Source organism: Rhinoderma darwinii, chromosome 1 (assembly GCF_050947455.1).
Source record: "Rhinoderma darwinii isolate aRhiDar2 chromosome 1, aRhiDar2.hap1, whole genome shotgun sequence".
Taxonomy (NCBI): Eukaryota; Metazoa; Chordata; class Amphibia; order Anura; family Rhinodermatidae; genus Rhinoderma; species Rhinoderma darwinii.
In genome coordinates, this window is record NC_134687.1 from 616,784,058 (window position 1) to 616,808,131 (window position 24,074).

Genomic DNA, 24,074 nt, shown 5'->3' on the forward strand with positions numbered 1-24,074 from the left:
TAAATTATGGCACAAAAATAGATGGAAAATTTTGAGGCTTCTTGATCTATTTGACCCTGCTTCATATTGACCCTGGCTTGTTCACTACTCTCCTGCTCTGCGTTTGGTACCTCGTACACTCCTGGTTTGACTCGGCTTGTTCACCACTCTTGTTGCTCGCGGTGTTGCCGTGGGCAACTGCCCCTTTTCCCTTGCTTCTGTGTACCCTTGTCTGTTTGTCTGTCGGGCACTTATTGAGCGTAGGGACCGTCGCCCAGTTGTACCCCGTCGCCTAGGGCGGGTCGTTGCAAGTAGGCAGGGACTGAGTGGCGGGTAGATTGGGCTCACTTGTCTGTTTCCTTACCCCGACATTACACTATCTATCTATCTATCTATCTATCTATCTATCTATCTATCTATCTATCTATCTATCTATCTATCTATCTATCATCTATCTCATATCTATCTATCTATCTATCTATCTATCTATCTATCTATCTATCTATCTATCTATCTATCTATCTATCTATCTATCTATCTATCTATCATACATCAGGGAGGAGGTAAAGAGCTACTGAAGGTGCGAGGAATAGATCATGTGGAGCTGAATATAAGAGGTGGAGATCTGATGAAGAAGTTACTAAGATTGGAAAGCAAATGGATCTGGACTGTGAAGACCATGCAGCCGAGAGGCTTAAAGGAATCGCATGGGTACGCTTCGTTTCTCTGATCACTGTGTATGTGTTTGTGTGGCATCATTTTTTAATTTTGTAATGTAATAATGTTTTTGTGATTTTAACATACGTTCTTCCTTCTTCCTAGTTCATCAGACATAGACGTTTATGAAATATCATTGATATTCAGAGATGCATCAACTTTGCAATAAAAGAAATTAAACTATATTAAAATGATATGTTATACTGATCTGTATAAACAAGTTTTTTCAACTACTTATTTGCTAATCCCTATGGTAGTATATATATGGCAGCGGAAAATAATGAAATGCACAGACTTTTAACAAATAACTTTTAAATTCAATGAACTTGTTGCACTATTGCACTTTAGTCACTTAAATGTACTTTTATGTATTCCTAATGTTGCCACTAATTTGTTATATATTTTTTCAATATTCTTTCACATGACTATATGTGCATATGATCTGCGTACGTATATACTTGTATATAATTTTTTATCACCATATAGTATTTATTTATTTTTCTAATCATTTTGCACATAATATATTACCATGATGATGTAGATTAACACATGTGTTTCTCATATGTGTATGAATAGCACGTGTATATGTATGTATATATTTTCTTATAATATACAGTATTTATTTATTTATTTATTTACTTATTCACAACGTCACATATATATATAAAATATATTTTTTATGCACATTATACTTTATGTGAATATGGACTATTTCCATATTTATTTATTATTATTACTTTGTGTACCATATATAAAAACCTTTGTTCAATATAAAGTAATGTGTCTAATATAATCTATTATATATTTCTTTTAATGTTCTGTGCCGAGTATCCAAATTATTTTCCTTGTGTCAAACATAAAGTACTCATCATGTATCACATGATGCCCACACCATGTGAGGATTGTCTATCGACAAACGCGGACATGACGCCAACAGTTGAGTGAGGTAAATATCTGGTGCATTACTTTCACCTGGCCAATCGGCCCCTGATTGGTCTCTATGTAAGATAAATAGGAAGGATATACTTGTAGGTGCCACCCCCAGACGAAGGCGGAAGCCGAAACGCGTTGGGGCCGGTCGCCATTCTTTGAGTCTCAGCCACATGGGTTAGTACTGTGTTACCTATCGTTCGTTGTTCTTATTGCTCGGGATCAATATATACAAATTGCATTTAGCATTCACATATGTATGAGTAAATCTTTGGATATAATACTCTTTATTGGTCCTTTTGTAACCCAATCTTTAGTGCATGTTACAAACATCCTTCTTATTTATCCTTAAACAGCAGAATACATTATTTGTAGCCAGTATACCTAACTACATTTATACTATGCTATATGCATTTGTTTTGAGGTGTATTCCAATAAGCTCATATTCACATGACTCCACTTGTTGAATATTTGACTCTTGTTTGGCAGCCATGCTTTTATTTGTGATTCATTTTTAGAAACATATATTTGTAACCAGTATAATATTGTTGTGTAATAAAAAGATTATATATATATATATATATATATATATATATATATATATATATATATATATTTTGACTTATAGACTCCATGGTCCTTTCTTGTTTGGTCTAATATGTATTGGGAGTACAGTCGCGTTACAAGGGAGGATGTATTTTGCAAGATGATGCAGTATGTATGCCCTGTGTATAGGATTTATTATTATTTCTATCTATCTATCTATCTATCTATCTATCTATCTATCTATCTATCTATCTATCTATCTATCTATCTATCTATCTATCTATCTATCTATCTCATATCTATCTGTCTATCTCATATCTATCTATCTATCTCATATCTATCTATCTATCTATCTATCTATCTATCTATCTATCTATCTATCTATCTATCTATCTATCTATCTATCTATCTATCTATCTATCTATCTATCTATCTATCTATCTATCTATCTATCTAACTCATATCTATATCTATCTATCTATCTATCTATCTATCTATCTATCTATCTATCTATCTATCTATCTATCTATCTATCTATCTATCTATCTATCTATCTATCTATCTATCTATCTATCTATCTATCTAATATCTATCATCGACTCATCTCATGTATATCTATCTGCACAAAAACCCTTTACATTTTTTCTTGAACTTTAAACACAATTTTACAGTTTACATATAGAATCTAAATAAAAAGTAAAAAAAAAAAAAGCATTACTTAAGTTGTAGTGATTTAAAGGAGATGTCCGAGAATTTAAGAAATTTGTAAAAATGTAAAAAAAAAACAATCATTACTCTTTGTGAAACTTTCTAATTACTTTTTATTAAAAATTATTTTTATTTTTTGAGATACAGCGGCTTTATATCCTGTATACAGAGCAGTTGTATCTAGCACTGAAACCTGTATCCGTCAGATCCGCGGACCTGACGGGTTCAGTGACAGTGGGTCCTGGTTGTGTCTCTGGACAGAAAAGCAAATTGTGACCCTGGGTAGTCAGCAGGTGCAATATATATAGTCAAAAGAAGGAATGCCTGCAGGCAAACAGAACCCTTTTCCTGACTACCCAATTTAGGAATAGAAAATAAATTGTTAAAACTTTTACATTTTTATTAGGCTACGTATAGCAAGAAACAGACCACAAGTAACAGTGAAGGGGCTAGCCCCGTGTACCCCTGAGGACGCTACTAGGTAGCGAAACATGTCGGGGGGGCTCTAATTGTTGTTTTTAATTCCTGCCTTAGCCGATCACACTGCTTTGAGTATCCGGGCATAGCCTGGGACCATATAGCATTGCTTCGTGACTGTCCTGCTGTTGTCAGTCAGCATTTACCCTTGGCTGTTGCACATCATGCTGGGCTCCGCCAGCTGTTGAATCCACTTCACATCGGCATTTGGCAGTGATAATTTTAAACCATATATGTGGTCTGTTTCTTGCTATACGTAGCCTAATAAAAATGTAAAAGTGTTAACAATTTATTTTCTATTCCTAAATTGGGTAGTCAGGAAAAGGGTTCTGTTTGCCTGCAGGCATTCCTTCTTTTGACTGGTTGTGTCTCTGACCCGCAGAATCCACCTGTTATCGATCACATCTAACTTATGAACTCAGATATGATCAGTACCAGCTCGATCCTGCGTGTCAGAGACGGGGATGTTATTTAACCCTTCACTGTTACTTATCGCTGCTAGCCATCTTCCAGGGACATAGCAGCATAATCTTACCTGTGTCCAATCTCATGAGCAATGGTAAATGCCATGGGAAGACCAGAGTCTTCATTGATGTTGCAGCTTCTGAATGGCTGACACATGCCTGACAGATGAGACAAGCCGAGTGTTTCACAAGGGCTGTTTCTACCTGCGCAAATATCCTTTCTGAAAGAAAAAAATAATAAATATACCGCTTTGTATAATATGGGTTTCTCAGGCAGAGATTGTGAATTTGCTGCCTAAATATTCTTTTTTCCAAAGCCAGGGATAAATCAGGAGGGAAAAGAGGTAACGAAAATGTTGGATCCAATTCCAGTTTTTGAAAAAGCAGCTACGCTCCATCACAACCAGCATGGAACCCAGTCTAAAACTCTATAGGAGATAGCTGCTCCTGTCACCTTCTGCCATGCTCTGTACTATCTCATACGTATCTTATAATACGTTCCAGTCACACCGCTTTTTTTTTTTTTTTTTTTTTAAATAATATTTATTTATGGTTTTTTTCTTTGTGTCGTTATTTATTTAACTGTAATTATTTTTAACATTTATTTTACGTCTATAAAATAGCTGTGCATGTAAAATGCTCAGGCATCTGTTAGGCTTCGTTCACATCTGCGTCAGGGCTCCATTCTGGCGTTCCGTCTGAGCTTCCCGTCAAAACGGAACCCTGATTGAAACAAATGGAAACCATAGTTTTCCGTTCGCATCACCATTGATTCTAATGGTGACGGATCCGATGTAAATGGTTTCTGTTTGTCTCATTTGTGCAATGGTTCCATATGGATTACTGTACTTTAGAGTTTGACCGCGTGGGCAGGGCTTCTGTACATGTACATCCATATGTGTTAAGGGGTTAATGACAAATTGTGCAACTAAATAGAGAATATATTATTGAACTTGAGTACTAAATGCCTGTATATCTTTGTATTGGGGCATGAACTATAGGCACCCAAGTATTTTTCTTAATATACACTACTGTTCAAAAGTTTAGGGTCACTTAGAAATTTCCTTATTTTTGAAAGAAAAGCACAGTTCTTTTCAATGAAGATGACATTAAATGAATTAGAAATACACTCTATACATTGTTAATGTGCTAAATGACTATTCTAGCTGCAAACGTCTGGTTTTTAATGCGATATCTACATAGGTGTATAGAGGCCCATTTCCAGCAACCATCACTCCAGTGTTCTAATGGTTCATTGTGTTTGCTAACTGTGTTAGAAGGCTAATGGATGATTAGAAAACATTTGAAAACCCTTGTGCAATTATGTTAGCACCGCTGTAAACAGTTTTGCTGTTTAGAGGAGCTATAAAACTGACCTTCCTTTGAGCTAGTTGAGAATCTGGAGCATTACATTTGTGGGTTCGATTAAACTCTCCAAATGGCTAGAAAAAGAGAGCTTTCATGTGAAACTCGACAGTCTATTCTTGTTCTTAGAAATTAAGGCTATTCTATGCGAGAAATTGCCAAGAAACTGAAGATTTCCTACAACGGTGTGTACTACTCCCTTCAGAGGACAGCACACACAGGCTCTAACCAGAGTAGAAAGAGAAGTGGGAGGCCCCGCTGCACAACTGAGCAACAAGACAAGTACATTAGAGTCTCTAGTTTGAGAAATAGACGCCTCACAGGTCCTCAACTGGCAGCTTCATTAAATAGTACCCGCAAAACGCCAGTGTCAACGTCTACATTGAAGAGGCGACTCCGGGATGCTGGCCTTCAGGGCAGAGTGGCAAAGAAAAATCCATATCTGAGACTGGCTAATAAAAGGAAAAGATTAATATGGGCAAAAGCACACAGACATTGGACAGAGGAAGATTGGAAAAAAGTGTTATGGACAGACGAATCGAAGTTTGAGGTGTTTGGATCACACAGAAGAACATTTGTGAGATGCAGAACAACTGAAAAGATGCTGGAAGAGTGCCTGACGCCATCTGTCAAGCATGGTGGAGGTAATGTGGCGGTTTGGGGTTGCTTTGGTGCTGGTAAAGTGGGAGATTTGTACAAGGTAAAAGGGATTTTGAATAAGGAAGGCTATCACTCCATTTTGCAACGCCATGCCATACCCTGTGGACAGCCCTTGATTGGAGCCAATTTCATCCTACAAAAGGACAATGACCCAAAGCACACCTCCAAATTATGCAAGAACTATTTAGGGAAGAAGCAGGCAGCTGGTATTCTATCTGTAACGGAGTGGCCAGCGCACTCACCAGATCTCAAGCCTATAGAGCTGTTGTGGGAGCAGCTTGACCGTATGGTACGCAAGAAGTGCCCATCAAGCCAATCCAACTTGTGGGAGGGGCTTCTGGAAGCATGGGATGAAATGTCTCCCGATTACCTGAGCAAATTAACAGCTAGAATGCCAAAGGTCTGCAATGCTGGAATTGCTGCAAATGGAGCATTCCAAGACGAAAGCAAAGTTTGAAGGAGAAAATTATTATTTCAAATAAAAATCATGATTTCTAACCTTGTCAATGTCTTGACTATATTTTCTAGTCATTTTGCAACTCATTTGATAAATATAAGTGTGAGTTTTCATGGAAAACACAAAATTGTCTGGGTGACCCCAAACTTTTGAACGGTAGTGTATGTTATTAGGGCTGAGTGACATCTTCCTCATCTTCCAGCAGTTCCCCTTTCCCCGTCTGCAGGGTTTATGTACACTACCATTCAAAAGTTTGGGGTCACCCAGACAATTTAGTGTTTTCCATGAAAACTCACACTTATATTTATCAAATGAGTTGCAAAATGACTAGAAAATATAGTCAAGACATTGACAAGGTTAGAAATCATGATTTTTATTTGAAATAATAATTTTCTCCTTCAAACTTTGCTTTGGTCTTGGAATGCTCCATTTGCAGCAATTCCAGCATTGCAGACCTTTGGCATTCTAGCTGTTAATTTGCTGAGGTAATCGGGAGAAATTTCACCCCATGCTTCCAGAAGCCCCTCCCACAAGTTGGATTGGCTAGATGGGCACTTCTTGCGTACCATACGGTCAAGCTGCTCCCACAACAGCTCTATGGGGTTGAGATCTGGTGACTGCGCTGGCCACTCCATTACAGATAGAATACCAGCTGCCTGCTTCTTCCCTAAATAGTTCTTGCATAATTTGGAGGTGTGCTTTGGGTCATTGTCCTGTTGTAGGATGAAATTGGCTCCAATCAAGCGCTGTCCACAGGGTATGGCATGGCGTTGCAAAATGGAGTGATAGCCTTCCTTAGTCAAAATCCCTTTTACCTTGTACAAATCTCCCACTTTACCAGCACCAAAGCAACCCCAGACCATCACATTACCTCCACCATGCTTGACAGATGGCGTCAGGCACTCTTCCAGCATCTTTTCAGTTGTTCTGCGTCTCACAAATGTTCTTCTGTGTGATCCAAACACCTCAAACTTTGATTCGTCTGTCCATAACACTTTTTTACAATCTTCCTCTGTCCAATGTCTGTGTGCTTTTGCCCATATTAATCTTTTCCTTTTATTAGCCAGTCTCAGATATGGCTTTTTCTTTGCCACTCTGCCCTGAAGGCCAGCATCCCGGAGTCGCCTCTTCACTGTAGACGTTGACACTGGCGTTTTGTGGGTACTATTTAATGAAGCTGCCAGTTGAGGACCTGTGAGGCGTCTATTTCTCAAACTAGAGACTCTAATGTACGTGTCTTGTTGATCAGTTGTGCAGCGGGGCCTCCAACTTCTCTTTCCACTCTGGTTTGAGCCTGTTTGTGCTGTCCTCTGAAGGGAGTAGTACACACCGTTGTAGGAAATCTTCAGTTTCTTGGCAATTTCTCGCATGGAATAGCCTTCATTTCTAAGAACAAGAATAGACTGTCGAGTTTCACATGAAAGCTCTCTTTTTCTAGCCATTTTGAGAGTTTATTCGAACCCACAAATGTAATGCTCCAGATTCTCAACTAGCTCAAAGGAAGGTCAGTTTTATAGCTCCTCTAAACAGCAAAACTGTTTACAGCGGTGCTAACATAATTGCACAAGGGTTTTCAAGTGTTTTCTAATCAACCATTAGCCTTCTAACACAGTTAGCAAACACAATGTACCATTAGAACACTGGAGTGATGGTTGCTTGAAATGGGCCTCTATACACCTATGTAGATATTGCATTAAAAACCAGACGTTTGCAGCTAGAATAGTCATTTAGCACATTAACAATGTATAGAGTGTATTTCTGATTAATTTAATGTTATCTTCATTGAAAAAAACTGTGCTTTTCTTGCAAAAATAAGGACATTTCTAAGTGACCCTAAACTTTCGAACGGTAGTGTAGATTTTCAGAAACCTTCTCAGTCACCCACAAAAATCTGTCTGGTGCAAAACAGTAAATAGAAGAAATAGAGGAGGGGAGGAGGGGGATGAAGCTGCAGTCCCTCCATCCCAGTGGTTAAAGGGATTGTCTCATGGAGATCACCTGACTACATGACCAACCATGTAATATATGGATGGCCCAGGTTACCTCAGAGCGAGAGCTGTTCTTTGTAAAGCATGGAGAGTGAACATATGCATTTACAGAAACCAGCAAATGATAAACACCTAAAATCTGCCGACTAGACACAATTTCTGGCTGCACACCATCAACTAGGCATCTACAGCTAACTGAGGAGGGATTGGATATATTTTTTTTAATAACAAATGTGCTTTAAAGGGTTTGTTTCATCAGAGACAACGTCTTTCAGAATGTGGCTCCTGGGCCAATCAGCTGATTGCCCGGTTCCCGCTCCCGGCATCACCGGAATGCCTGCCAATTTCTTTGCGACAGCCACTGTAGGGGAAATGTAGTATTAAATGGTGGCCACTCAAATGAATGGTCGTCCTTGTAAAACAAGAATAACTCAATTCGGCGACTCGTTCAAAGCGACTCTCCGTTCTGGCTCATAAAATGGGGTCCAGAGCAGACGGACCCCCTCTATGATGTCCATATGCCGTAATAGGGCATATGGACAGAGGTTGTCTTCATGAGACAAACCCTTTAAGTTTTCAGCCCAGTTTTATACATATTGCTTCCAATAATTACTTCAGAAAAAGGGCTTGAATAAAAGAGAAAATATGGAACTCTTTTGTATCCATCGCCGCTTTTATGAATTCAAAGCCCCTGCAAGTGCTCAGTAGTTTACAAAAGCCTGATTAACTTATCAGTCATTTCTCATTAAATGTTAAAGCATTACACGCTGGGTGTACCAACTACTGAGCAGACGACCAGCATGAACACAGCGATTAGTAGGAACGGCTTTATTGATCATCAAGGTGATACATAGGGATGTATTAATCCGAAGCAAGGATAACTGTAAGGCCCAGTTCACACAGAGTTTTTTTTACACTGATTTAGACGCAGAAACCACGGCGGAATCAGCGCCAAAAAACATCCAAAACTGCCTCCCTTTTTGTTATTCTTCTGCGGCGGTTTTTAGCCGCTCGCGGTAAGAAATAGCGGCATGCTCTTTTCTGCCTCCAGCTTTATAATACAGTTATTACCTTTCATTGTAACCCTTTCCTATCAGGATAATAAGGCGACTACTGACCCTACTCTCCATGTACACAGCACAAGCTGAGACGTGATCTCTACAAAACAGGATGTATCCGTGTATTGTGAGGGCTACGTGACCAGAGTAAAAACTTTAATATTTACCCCCTTTTTTTTTTTTCATACAGACAGGGACATATACAAAAAAAACACCACCAAATATGAAAAATATGCTCAAAGGTATTTTTCCGCTAGACATTTATGGGATATCCACAGGACAGCTTGTGGCACCACGTCTCGGAGCTACCATTAGGGGGCAGCTTGCTGCATATGCGCATATAATGCTCCCATTGACTTTAAAAGAAAGTGGCTCCTGGGGCAATAAGCTGGTCGCCCCGTTCCCGCTCACAGCACCCTCGGCAAATACCTGATTTTGTTGGGGGAATCTGTGGCCAGCTGTTGCAGGGGAAATGTGGTGTTAAATGGCGGCCATTCAGATCAATAGCTGTCCCTGTAATACAAGGACGGCTAGAGTATGAAAGAACAGTAGCTGCTGGTATAGAGTGGCTCTCTGTTCTGGCTCATAAAAGGACCCCCTCTTTGATGTCCATTTGCCTTAATAAAACATATTGACAGGTGCTGTCCTCATGCGACAACCCTTTTAATGGGAGCTATATCAATATCTATGTGGTGAGCTCCCCCTAGTGGTGGCTACAGTACGGCAGAATTTCATTTGTCAATTCTATGGCTCTGTACTTTTAATAACAGAAAATTAAGTACAGAGTTTGGGGTATATTTACAGAGTTTCTGATCTATTTTGGCACTGTTTGTGAGGGGTCACTCTACTGGCACTATTTATTAGGGGGTGCAAAGCCCATGGCATCGTAAGCCTCTCTAAAAATGATTGTAAAAATTAGACATTATGAGTTAAAGCATCCCTGGTATCTCTGGGAAAAAAATGGCTTATGGGTCCCATAATTGCATCCATTTTCACCGTATTAGAGGAATTCCTTGGAATCCTTACTGAGAGCACAGATTACTTATTCAGCAAATAGAAAGGTATTTTCAAAACATAGAAAGTAATTAACTGAGCTTGTTGGTCGATCAACTTGTCTTCCACTGTCCGTATAGATTTACAGCATGAATAACCATGGAAAGTGTAGGATCAGTGAGATTAAACCCGAAAAATTAGAATGAGTGCAGCTTACGTGAAACGGCTCACCCTGATTGACTTCTCTCCCTGATTGATCTGGATCACATATAAAGAAAATCAAACATACTATGAACTAATTAGGATGTAATGCTTGGTTGAATGTTGTTATTATTACACCATTTACTTATCACCTTTATTTATCCAAAATTAAGAAAAATACAAAAACAAATTCGAAAACTATTGGATAGATAGACAATTAGATATATAGATAGATAGATAGATAGATAGATAGATAGATAGATAGATAGATAGATAGATAGATAGATAGATAGATGATAGATAGATATGAGAGAGATAGATAGATAGATAGATAGATAGATAGATAGATAGATAGATAGATAGATAGATAGATAGATAGATAGGATAGTGTAACGTCCGTGGTCGCTGACCACGAACTCCTTCCATCCAGTTGACGCCCTTCTCTCCAGAGATGTCTGCACATATGGCCATCCTGTTCCACAGTGACCACCAGGGTGCGCTCACGAGCTCAGTCCAGGCTTAAGAAGCCAAAGTGCACGCAGGTGGGAGATTGAGCTGATTGCTCCCAGAGCACCCTTGGCTATAAGAAGGTATGTGCCCCTCCCTGCAATGTCTGAGCATTGTTTGTCGTATCCAAAGTTTGTCTATGCAAATGGTCTCCTAGTGTTTTCCAGTTCCCAGTGTTCCCCGTACTTGTATCCTGTATCCTGTGCTATCCTGGTAAGTGCCGTGCTGAGCTGTAGTCGTACTGTGCTGTATTCCACGCCTGTCCTGCTACTCCATGCCTGGCGTCTACCTGCCGCCTAGTTCTAGCCGAGCCTGCCTTGCTACTGTCCGAGCTGCCACAGGTACCCTATACGAACTATAGACTGTTACCTGCGCCCTGTTGGCCAGCAGCCATACCGCCAAGGTAGTACGGCCCAGTTCGTCCACGGACCCAAAGTGACAGATAGATAGATGATAGATAGATAGATAGATAGATAGATAGATAGATAGATAGATAGATAGATAGATAGATAGATAGATAGATAGATAGATAGATAGATAGATAGATAGATATATTAGATAGATTAGATAGATAGATAGATAGATAGATAGATAGATAGATAGATAGATAGATAGATAGATAGATAGATAGATAGATAGATAGATGATAGATAGATATGAGATAGATAGATAGATAGATAGATAGATAGATAGATAGATAGATAGATAGATAGATAGTGTAACTTCCGTGGTCGCTGACCACGAACTCCTTCCATCCAGTTGACGCCCTTCTCTCCAGAGATGTCTGCACATATGACCATCCTGTTCCACAGTGACCACCAGGGTGCGCTCACGAGCTCAGTCCAGGCTTAAGAAGCCAAAGTGCACGCAGGTGGGAGATTGAGCTGATTGCTCCCAGAGCACCTTTGGCTATACGAAGGTATGTGCCCCTCCCTGCAATGTCTGAGTGTTGTTTGTCGTATCCAAAGTTTGTCTATGCAAATGGTCTCCTAGTGTTTTCCAGTTCCCAGTGTTCCCCGTACCTGTATCCTGTATCCTGTGCTATCCTGGTAAGTGCCGTGCTGAGCTGTAGTCGTGCTGTGCTGTATTCCACGCCTGTCCTGCTACTCCATGCTTGGCGTCTACCTGCCGCCTAGTCCTAGCCGAGCCTGCCTTGCTACTGTCCGAGCTGCCACAGGTACCCTATGCGAATTATAGACTGTTACCTGCGCCCTGTTGGCCAGCAGCCATACCGCCAAGGCAGTAGGCCCAGTTGGTCCACAAACCCAAAGTGACAGATAGATAGATGATAAATAGATATATTAGATAGATTAGATAGATAGTCTAATGATAGGGGTAGGGAAACGGACAAGTGAGCCCTAATCTACCCGCCACTCTGTCCCTGCCTACTTGCAACGACCCACCCACAACTGGGCGGCGGTCCCTACGCTCAGTAAGTGCACGAGACAAACAGACAAGGGTACACAAAGCTAAGGGAAATGGGGCAGTTGCCCACGGCAACACCGTGAGCAACAAGAGAGGTGAACGAGCCGAGTCAAACCAGGAGTGTACGAGGTACCAAACGCAGAGCAGGAGAGTAGTCAGTAAGCCAGGGTCAGTATGGAGCAGGATCAAATAGTCAGAAGCTGTAGCTGGGCCAGGAAACCACACGAGAAGAATCACAAGCAAAGGAGGAACAGGAAAGGCAGGTATAAATAGACCGAGGGCGGGAGCTAGCTGAGTCTGGACAGGCTGCGATAGGCTCTCCCACTCCTAAGCCTGCCAGCCTGAGTGGTGGAAGCTGGAGTCAGTCTCAGAGACATAGACTCAGGTGCCGACTGATTACCTATGGGCGTTAACCCCGAAGCTGTGCCTGGCAGATCCTTTACAGTACCCCCCTTTTATGAGGGGCCACCGGACCCTTTCTAAGTGGACCTGGTTTATTGGGGAAACGAAGGTGGAACTTCCTGACCAATACCCCAGCGTGAACATCCCGGGCGGGTACCCAAGTCCTCTCCTCAGGCCCGTATCCTCTCCAATGGACCAGGTACTGGAGGGAGCCTTGGACCATCTTGCTGTCCACAATCTTGGCCACCTCGAATTCCACCCCCTCAGGGGTGAGAACGGGAACAGGAGGTCTCCTCGAGGGAGCCAAGGACGGGGAGCAGCGTTTAAGGAGGGAGGCATCAAACACGTTGTGTATTCGAAAAGATGGGTGCAACTCCAGTCGAAAGGAGACAGGATTGAGGACTTCAATGACCTTATACAACCCAATAAACCAGGGAGCAAATTTCTTGGACGGGACCTTAAGGCGCAAGTTCCTAGACGATAACCACACCAGATCCCCGACCATAAACAAGGGGTTAGCAGAACGTCTTCTATCAGCCTGAGTTTTTTGTACGCTCTGGGACGCCTCTAGGTTCTTCTGAACCTGGGCCCAGACTGGGCACAGTTCCCGATGAACGACCTCTACCTCGGGATTGTTGGAACTACCAGGTGAAACGGAGGAGAACCGTGGATTAAACCCAAAATTACAGAAAAAGGGGGAGACCCCTGACGAGTTACTGACCCGGTTATTAAGGGAAAATTCGGCGAGGGGAATGAATGAGACCCAATCAAATTGACAGTCAGAGATAAAACACCTTAAATATTGTTCTAGAGATTGATTAGTCCTCTCGGTTTGGCCATTAGTTTCAGGATGGAAGGCAGAGGAGAAGGACAGATCAATCTCCAACTTTTTACAGAAGGCTCTCCAAAACAATGAAACAAATTGTCCGAAACAATATTGACAGGGACCCCATGGAGACGCAGGATGTGTTTGACAAACAAGGTAGCTAACGTCTTGGCATTGGGTAGTTTCTTGAGGGGCACAAAGTGACACATCTTACTGAAGCGGTCTACTACAACCCACACCACCGACTTGCCTTGAGATGGAGGCAAATCGGTGATAAAATCCATGGAGATATGGGTCCAAGGTCTCTGGGGAATGGGCAAAGAACGTAGTAAGCCCGCTGGTCGGGACCTGGGAGTCTTGGACCTAGCACAAACCTCACAAGCGGCGACGTAGGCCTTAACGTCTTTAGGCAACCCAGGCCACCAATAGTTTCTGACAATGAGGTGTTTGGTACCCAGGACGCCTGGATGACCAGATAGTGCGGAGTCATGATTTTCCCTAAGTACCCTTAGCCGGAATTGCAGGGGAACAAACAGCTTGTCCTCAGGAAGGTTCCCGGGAGCTGAACCTTGATCAGCCGCAATTTCTGAGACTAAATCAGAATCAATAGAAGAAATTATTATACCAGGAGGCAGAATACAAGCAGGATCTTCCTCCGAAGGGGGGCTGGCCATGAAGCTACGCGACAGTGCATCGGCCTTAATATTTTTAGACCCAGCCCTATAGGTAACCAAAAAGTTGAATCTGGTAAAAAATAGCGCCCATCGAGCTTGTCTCGGGTTTAGCCTCCGTGCAGATTCTAGGATAACCAGATTCTTGTGGTCGGTAAGGACCGTTACCTGGTGCCTAGCCCCCTCCAGGAAGTGGCGCCACTCTTCAAATGCCCATTTAATGGCTAAGAGTTCGCGGTTGCCAATATCATAGTTACTCTCAGTGGGCAAAAACTTCCTGGAGAAGTAGGCACAGGGACGGAGATGGGTGAGGCACCTGGTACTCTGGGACAAGACAGCCCCCACTCCCACCTCGGATGCGTCAACTTCCACGATAAATGGCTCCATTTGGTTGAGCTGAACCAGCACCGGGGCCGAGATAAAGCACTTCTTAAGGACCTCAAAAGCCTGGACAGCCTCAGGAGGCCAGTGGAGGAGATCAGCACCTTTGCGAGTGAGGTCCGTAAGAGGCTTAGCGATGACTGAGAAGTTAGCAATAAATCTCCTGTAATAATTAGCGAACCCCAAGAAACACTGTAACGCCTTCAGGGAGGCAGGTTGGACCCATTCCGCCACAGCCTGGACCTTGGCGGGGTCCATGCGGAATTCATGAGGAGTGAGGATTTGACCCAAAAATGGTATCTCCTGTACCCCAAACACACATTTTTCGGTTTTCGCAAACAGTTTGTTTCCCGAAGGACCTGGAGCACCTTCCTGACATGCTCAATGTGGGAGGACAAGTCCTTGGAAAACACCAGTATGTCATCAAGGTACACTACAAGAAATTCCCCCAGGTAATCCCTTAAAATGTAATTTATGAAATTCTGGAAGACCGCAGGAGCATTACACAACCCAAAAGGCATGACGAGGTATTCGAAATGACCTTCGGGCGTGTTAAACGCAGTCTTCCACTCATCCCCCTCTTTGATGCGGATAAAGTTATACGCCCCCCGTAGATCAAACTTAGAGAACCATTGGGCCCTCTGAACCTGATTAAAGAGATCAGGAATCAAAGGAAGGGGATACTGGTTCCTTACAGTGACCTTATTCAAGTTACGGTAGTCAATGCATGGCCTAAGACCACCATCCTTCTTCCCCACGAAGAAGAAGCCAGCACCTACCGGAGAAGTAGAGGGGCGAATGTAACCCTTGGCCAGGCATGTGTAAAGTAACCATTAGCAAGAGGAGTGGAGTCGATACCCACTACCGGGACAGGTTTAGGCAAATCAATCAAAGGCATAGCTAGAGACATAGCAAATTCCACAGACATGATATTAGCAGAAGACCCTGAATCCACGAAGGCACTGCCGGTAGCAGACCTACCACCAAAAGAGACCTGAAAGGGAAGCAAGATTTTATTACGTTTCATATTTACGGGAAATACCTGTGCGCCCAAGTGACCTCCCCGATGATCACTTAGGCGCGGAAGTTTTCCGGCTGCTTATTCTTACACCTAGGACAAGTGTTCACTTGATGCTTGTCATCCCCACAATAGAAGCAGAGACCATTCTTCCTGCGGAACTCTCTACGTTGTCGGGGGGACACGGAGGCCCCGAGTTGCATAGGTACCTCCGAGTCTTCCGTGCAAGAGCGAAGAAACGGGACCTCGGAAGGCATCATGGGGGAGTCAGAGGGGAAACCACAAAAACGTTCAAGTTGTCGTTCCCTGAGACGTCGGTCAAGTCGTACTGCTAAAGCCATAACCTGGTCTAGGGAGTCAGAAGAGGGATAGCTAACTAGCAGGTCTTTCAGGGCGTTCGACAGACCCAACCTAAACTGGCACCTTAAGGCAGGGTCATTCCACCGAGAAGCTATGCACCACTTCCTAAAGTCAGAACAATACTCCTCAACAGGTCTCTTACCCTGACGTAAGGTCACCAGCTGACTCTCGGCAAAGGCAGTCCTGTCAGTCTCATCATAAATGAGTCCGAGAGCAGAAAAGAAACGATCAACGGAGGAAAGTTCAGGGGCGTCAGGAGCCAAGGAGAAGGCCTACTCTTGGGGCCCTTCCTGGAGCCGGGACATAATTATACCCACCCGCTGGCTCTCAGAACCTGAGGAGTGAGGCTTTAAGCCAAAGTAGAGCCTACAACTCTCCCAAAAGGAGAGAAAAGTCCTCCGGTCCCCTGAGAACCGGTCAGGCAACTTGAGGTGGGGTTCAAGAGGTGAGGTGAGGGGCACTACCATGGTAGCGTCAGGCTGCTTGACCCTCTGAGCCAGGGCCTGGACCTGTAGGGAGAGACCCTGCATTTGCTGGGCCAGGGTCTCAAGGGGGTCCATAGTAGAGACAGGGACCAGGGTAGACTAGGTAATGGGCTTGTGATTATGTAATGATAGGGGTAGGGAAACGGACAAGTGAGCCCTAATCTACCCGACACTCTGTCCCTGCCTACTTGCAACGACCCGCCCTAGGCGACGGGGTACAACTGGGCGGCGGTCCCTACGCTCAGTAAGTGCACGAGACAAACAGACAAGGGTACACAAAGCTAAGGGAAATGGGGCAGTTGCCCACGGCAACACCGTGAGCAACAAGAGAGGTGAACGAGCCGAGTCAAACCAGGAGTGTACGAGGTACCAAACGCAGAGCAGGAGAGTAGTCAGTAAGCCAGGGTCAGTATGGAGCAGGATCAAATATTTAGAAGCTGTAGCTGGGCCAGGAAACCACACGAGAAGAATCACAAGCAAAGGAGGAACAGGAAAGGCAGGTATAAATAGACCGAGGGCGGGAGCTAGCTGAGTCTGGCCAGGCTGCGATAGGCTCTCCCACTCCTAAGCCTGCCAGCCTGAGTGGTGGAAGCTGGAGTCAGTCTCAGAGACATAGACTCAAGTGCCGACTGATTACCTATGGGCGTTAACCCCGAAGCTGTGCCTGGCAGATCCTTTACAGATAGATGATAGATAGATAGATAGATAGATAGATAGATAGATAGATAGATAGATAGATAGATAGATAGATAGATAGATAGATAGATAGATAGATAGATAGATAGATAGATAGATAAATAGATAGATAGGCAGGCAGGCAGGCAGGCAGGCAGACAGACAGACAGACAGACAGACAGACAGACAGACAGACAGACAGACAGACAGATAGATAGATAGATAGATAGATAGATAGATAGATAGATAGATAGATAGATAGATAGATAGATAGATAGATAAATAGATAGATAGACAATCCAAGGGTCTAGAAGCACTGGTCACAGTAATTGGGTGCAGATCCCAGGGATTTGATTATCATCCCCAAACTTGTAAAGAAACACAAAATAGGCTATATACACTATATACAGGGGTGGGTTACCTGTGGGGCACTAGCTACAGGGTAGCTATATGTAGGGCACTGTCTACAGGGGTGGGCTATATGTGGGACACTATGTACAGGGGGAGCTATATGTGAGACTATCTACAGAGGTGAGCTATACGTGGAGCATTGTCTATAGGGGAAGCTATATGTAGGGCAGCACGTGGCTCAGTGGTTAGCACTATTGCCTTGCAGCTCTGGAGTCCATATGTGGGCACTATCTACAGAGGATTGTATGTGGGACACTATCTACAGGGGCTTCTATGTAGGGCACTATCTACATAGGCTCACTGGGGGGGTCACTATCTACAGGGGGATATGGGGGCACTATCTACAGGGGGCACGGTGTGTGTGTGTGTGTGTGTGTGTGTGTGTGTGTGTGTGTGTGTATGTGTGTGTGTGTGTGTGTGTGTGTGTGTGTGTGTGACAGTGTATGGTACTATTATAATCAGGGACACAGTGTATGGCTCTTTATTATATTTAGAGATGTTGAGAATTTTAACTTTGTTTATAGGTGCAGAAATGTTTTACTAGTGAGAAGCTGAAGACATCTGAGCGGAAAACTGCAGAAATGGGTCATGGCCGGTAGAAATCCATCATAGACGTCTGGACCGGAGGGAGAAGAAAAGAACTAGAATCTGAGACGTCACCGGTGAGTCACTTAATGTAAATGTTTATTCTGCCTCTAATCAGCACTGTAGTCACTGTGCAATATGCAGCGAGATGATGGGTGGTATGATTTTTTTGGTTCTAGTGCTGTATTTATGTACTGAGCTTGGTTCTCGTGCTGTATATATGTCAGAGCTTGGTTCTAGTGCTGTATTTATGTACTGAGCATTGTTCTGGTGCTGTATACAGGGTGGGCCATTTATATGGATACACCTAAATAAAATGGGCCAGGGGATAGGAGCAGCACTGCGTGAATAGCCAAGACGGTTGGTGCTAGCTTCAAAAATAAGGAGTGACGTGCTCCTCATGCATATATCCAAGAAACGAGACCAGAAGCAGCACTCATCAAAAAAATGTGAATTTATTCACCCAACACAGCAACGTTTCACTTCCTCCATGGAAGCATTTTCAAGCCAAAAATGCTTCCATGGAGGAAGTGAAACGTTGCTGTGTTGGGTGAAGAAATTCAAATTTTTTTGCTGAGTGCTGCTTCTGGTCTCGTTTCTTAAATAAAATGGGAATGGTTGGTGATATTAACTTCCTGTTTGTGACACATTAGTATATAGGAGGGGGGAAACTTTTCAAGCTGGGTGTTGACCATGGCGGCCATTTTGAAGTCGGCCATTTTGTATCCAACTTTAGTTTTTTCAATGGGAAGAGGGTCATGTGACACATCAAACTTATCGAGAATTTCACAAGAAAAACAATGGTGTGCTTGGTTTTAACGTTACTTTATTCTTTCATGAGTTATTTACAAGTTTCTGACCACTTATAAAATGTGTTCAAAGTGCTGCCCATTGTGTTGGATTGTCAATGCAACCCTCTTCTCCCACTCTTCACACACTGATAGCAACACCACAGAAGAAATGCTAGCACAGGCTTCCAGTATCCGTAGTTTCAGTTGCTGCACATCTCGTATCTTCACAGCATAGACAATTGCCTTCAGATGACCCCAAAAATAAAAGTCTAAGGGGGTCAGATCGGGAGACCTAGGGGGCCATTCAACTGGCCCACGACGACCAATCCACTTTCCAGGAAACTGTTCATCTAGGAATGCTCGGACCTGACACCCATAATGTCACCCATATCTTGTAAATAACTCATGAAAGAATAAAGTAACGTTAAAACCAAGCACACCATTGTTTTTCTTGTGAAATTCTCGATAATTTGGATGTGTCACATGACCCTCTTCCCATTGAAAAAACTAAAGTTGGATACAAAATGGCCGACTTCAAAATGGCCGCCATGGTCAACACCCAGCTTGAAAAGTTTCCCCCCTCCCATATACTAATGTGCCACAAACAGGAAGTTAATATCACCAACCATTCCCATTTTATTTAGGTGTATCCATATAAATGGCCCACCCTGTATATGTCAGAGCTTGGTTCTGGATCTGTAGTTATATAGGATATATGTATAATAACAAAATTGCAGGACAGATGGCATTTTTCTCAATTCATTGTATATTTAATGGGAATCTGTCAGGTAGTTTTAACCCCTTGAACCACGACCATGCGATAATACATGACCTGACAATATTTCCAAACATTCCCTTGTATGTTTTTTTCAGATGCAGCAAAATCTTTAAAATCCACTTTTAAAACGGCGCACGCTATATGCTAATTACTCATTAGAGGGTCATGGGGCGGTGCCGCCATCCTGAAGAGTCACATAGTCCTGCCTCCAAACCCACCTTTCCATGTTTTAGTGATATCTCCCTGGCTGATACAACTTTCTCGGATGCGCCATTACCTTGTGGCAATATACACAAAGGGGGGCTGCGTGGCACTATAAACAAAGGGGGGCTGTGTGGCACTATACACATGGGGGAACTGTATGGAACTATTTACAAGGGCGAGGGCTGTGGCTCTATCTACAGGGGGCTGAGTGTGGCACAACCTAGAGGAGTCTGTGTGTGGCACTATCTACTAAGGGGGGCTGAGCTGCACTATCTACTAAGGGGGGGCTATGCTGCACTATCTACTAAGGGGGGCTTTGTGGCACTATATACAAGGGAGCGGGGCTGTGTATCACTATATACAGTGGGAGCTGTATAGCGCTATATACAGTGGGGACTTTATGGCGATATCTACAGGGGGCTGTATGGCACTGTCTACAAGGGGGAGATGGGGGCGCTATCTACAAATGGGATGTGACACTGTCTATAGGTGTGGCTATATAGCACTGTCTACACGGGGGCTGTTTGGCACATTCTACAGGGAGCACTATTTATAAGGGGGGCTGCTTGTGGCACCTGGGGGGGCTCTGGTCAAGAGTTTGCTATGGGGCCCAGTCCTTCCTAGTTACGCCCCTGCTAGATAGATAGATAGATAGATAGATAGATAGATAGATAGATAGATAGATAGATAGATAGATAGATAGATAGATAGATAGATAGATAGATAGATAGATAGATAGATAGTTCCTGCACCATGACAAGCAAATTCGTCATAGGGGCTGCCACTGTGCATCAGGTTCGTGAAATCAGCTGTAATACACAACCAAAATCTGTTTAACACTAGGAATGCTGTGACCAAAGCTAATTAGGACATACAAAGTATCAGTAGGAGATCCAACTATGATTGTGTCACAGAGATGCCCTGTTTCCTGTAACCAAATATGGGCAGACAGTCCATGGTCTATTTAAGGACCCCTGGGCTGTCTGGTTATATTAATACAACCAGAGATATTACAGCACCAGGATAAGTAGAAAAAATAGGAGTGCAAGCCCAACAGGACTGGATCCAACCGTTCTGCACAATGGCAAAATAGGAAGATACAGGCAGCACATCCAAAAAGTAAGAACTTTTTCACCCTTGCAACGTTTCAGCTCCTTGGAGTCTGGTTACATTGTCCACTGTTAGGACATGCACAGAGTGCCTATGGCACTGTAGTATGAAGCTGCAGGGACTCCGAGTACCTCCATCTCTTTTTCTATAGTCCTGTATTTTATTTGCTAAGTTTTGCACATTTACTTCTTCCGGCCCAATCCTTTCTCTACTATGAATCAGAGTAGCTGGTACAAGTAATACCTAACAAATAATTAATTGAAATATAAACTTACTCAAAGAAAGGTAGAAAAAGTTCAAAGTCAAACTCCTTAATCTAAATTTCTTGGAAGGAATTAGATCTACTTACACAATGTCCTGATTTGCCCTAAATATCTTGCAAAATTACTAAACTTCTTCAAAGAGCATTGCCCTTCAAGGCAAGTGGCTTACTGTTTGATAACATTCATGTTAAAACTTTCTGGCAAGTGCTTAAATATGTAAATCAGAGTTCTTGAATATCCTCACAATACAGGACTGCTGTGGGGGTGTTAAGACAAGACGACGCTTACAGCTAAATGCTATCCCTACCGGTGATACTGAGTTATGCAAATAGCAGTGATTGTGTTAAAGGAACAGTGTTACCACAATTTTTTTTTTAATAGGTTAAAGATGTTAGTGATTTATTAAAAACGTTTGGATTCATTTGTGTGTTTGTGTGTTACTTTTTCTTATTTTTACACTTTTTCTTCCCTATGGGGGCTGCCATTTTTTTTTCCATTTCTGTATGTGTCGATTAACGACACATACAGACATGGAATACGGCAGCTCCAGTCCCATAGGGACTGCGAACGGGGCCCGTTCCATCCACTAACATGTACGCCGCTGTGTGGGAACGGCGCATGCGCCGCGCCCACACAGTTCAATTTGAAATGCGCGCCGTCCGGCGCCATTTTCCTGTGGACCGGAAGTCGCGGCCGGACAGTAAGATTACTACTTCCGGTCGCGGCTTCCGGACTTGTGCACATGGAGCAGCGGCAGCAGACGGAGCGGATGGACCGGAGGGAGCGGCGGCGACTGGAACAGGTAAGGGATTTCTATGTATGTTTGTGTTCAGTGTGTGTTTACTACTGTATGTAAACCTTCTACACTGTGTGTTAGCTCAAAAAATGGTGACACACAGTGTAGGAGGTTAGACCGTTCAATCCCCTCGTTTCTCCCGGCACTAGCCAGGATAAAGGAGGGGGGGATGCTGAGAGCTCACTAGAGCGAGGGCTTTTTACCCAATTTTGCAGCATAAAGCAATGTGGTTGCTTTACCACATGCAATGCTGCAATTTTGGGAATGGCTCCATCTAGTGACCAGCAATGGGAAATATTATAAATTAGAATCCAATTGAATCCAATTTATAATATTTCCTGACTCGTGAAAAAAAAAAAAAATTAGAACAATGTTTAATCACCTACACACTAATTGTTTAACTAAAAAAAAAAAAAACATGTTTTGCTGGCAACACATTCCCTTTAATTCTCCAATAATAGAGAATTACTTTTATTCCTCAAAAATAATAAAGGCCAGTTTAAAGTCTATGTATGGGTAATGTGTGCCGACTATAAGGGATCCCCACGTTTGGACAATAATTTCCTATTGTAGGAACATAGCAGAGAAACTCATCATAAAGTGTCCTACTGCCGAGAGACCATCCAATCACATGGTATTAGCTGGTAGAGATGCCCTCACTGGAGCCCATCACCCTGCAGAGGGTGAGGACAAGTATTTCCAGATTTAAGCTCCACCCCTGAATACCATGGTCACACCTTCTAAAAAAACTCCTGGCCATACCTTCAAGACAATAGTGTGAATAGTAATGTCTATACTGCCAGCCTCAGCCCCAATTTAGTCTGCACAGTGCCAGTCTTATAGTTGCCCCCACATTGCCAGATTGATTGTTGTGCCGGTTCTGCCAGCCCGAGAGTACAGAAAAAAACAATACTTTTTCATACTCCCATGTCTATCACCTGCAGCTGTTGCATGTAACTTCCTCTTCCGGGTCGATCAGTATCATTAGTTATAATTTTTGTGGGACTGTCCCGAAAACAAAAACATTGAACGGCTGTGCTTATGCAAATTTGTATAAAACAGATACTTTGGGTCTGTTTTAGGGGCGTTTTTGGACAAAGCAGAGCAGCACTTAAAGGGGTTTTCTAGAATTTTAAAATCTCAGTATGTAAGCTTCAACTAAGAAAATAATCACATGTTCAACAAACTCAGCAAATCCTGCCATTCCCGTTGTCCCTTCATGCGTTCTGAGATGATGTTCGTTGCGACAACACATCTAGTGACCGTAGAGGATAACCAATGGCTGCAGTGTTAATGTTCGATCCCTAGTGATGTCACCGCTGTGGCTCGCAATTGGTCACCCTGTTCACCTGACATGTAGTCACTATTGCCACGTTAGTGTACACATAGGAACAACATGAACGACAGGTGAAGCAAGGGATCACAGCAGAATTGGTAAGTCTGTTATTTTTCTATTTTTTAAAGTGCAGACATTTTTAATTTCCAGAATACGCCTTTAAATTAGCACACAACCTGCAATTCAAATGATTGGATTTATACTGTATGGAAGAAGAGCTTTATTACGGGTCATTGGTGCTGGGTCAGGGCAGGGCAGATTTGCAAAAATGATAACAATGTCCAAATTTTTTACTTATAAAAGCTGATATATTAGACACAAATACTTCACTACAGTAGTGTCTGTGTAGGAAGTGCAGCAGGGTGGCTGTGTGCTTTATGGCAGCTGCAATGAATGGGAGTTAATGGGGTTGTCTAGTTAAAAAAAAACATATTTATATACGTGATTAGGGAATTCTGAGTTAATAGAGGGGGTCCTCTGTTCAGGATCCTCATCTCCTGGTTAGAG

The 24,074-nt window shown here is 42.9% G+C and overlaps 1 protein-coding gene across 1 annotated transcript in view; it reads right to left on the reverse strand.

Annotated features, from left to right (window-relative positions):
• ADAMTS12 (ADAM metallopeptidase with thrombospondin type 1 motif 12) overlaps positions 1-24,074 on the reverse strand; it is a 574,502-nt gene that overhangs the window by 208,934 nt on the left and 341,494 nt on the right. The window contains exon 8 of the mRNA XM_075847593.1: positions 3,893-4,042. Coding sequence (XP_075703708.1) covers positions 3,893-4,042 — 150 coding nt within the window. The remainder of the gene's footprint in view (positions 1-3,892; positions 4,043-24,074) is intronic.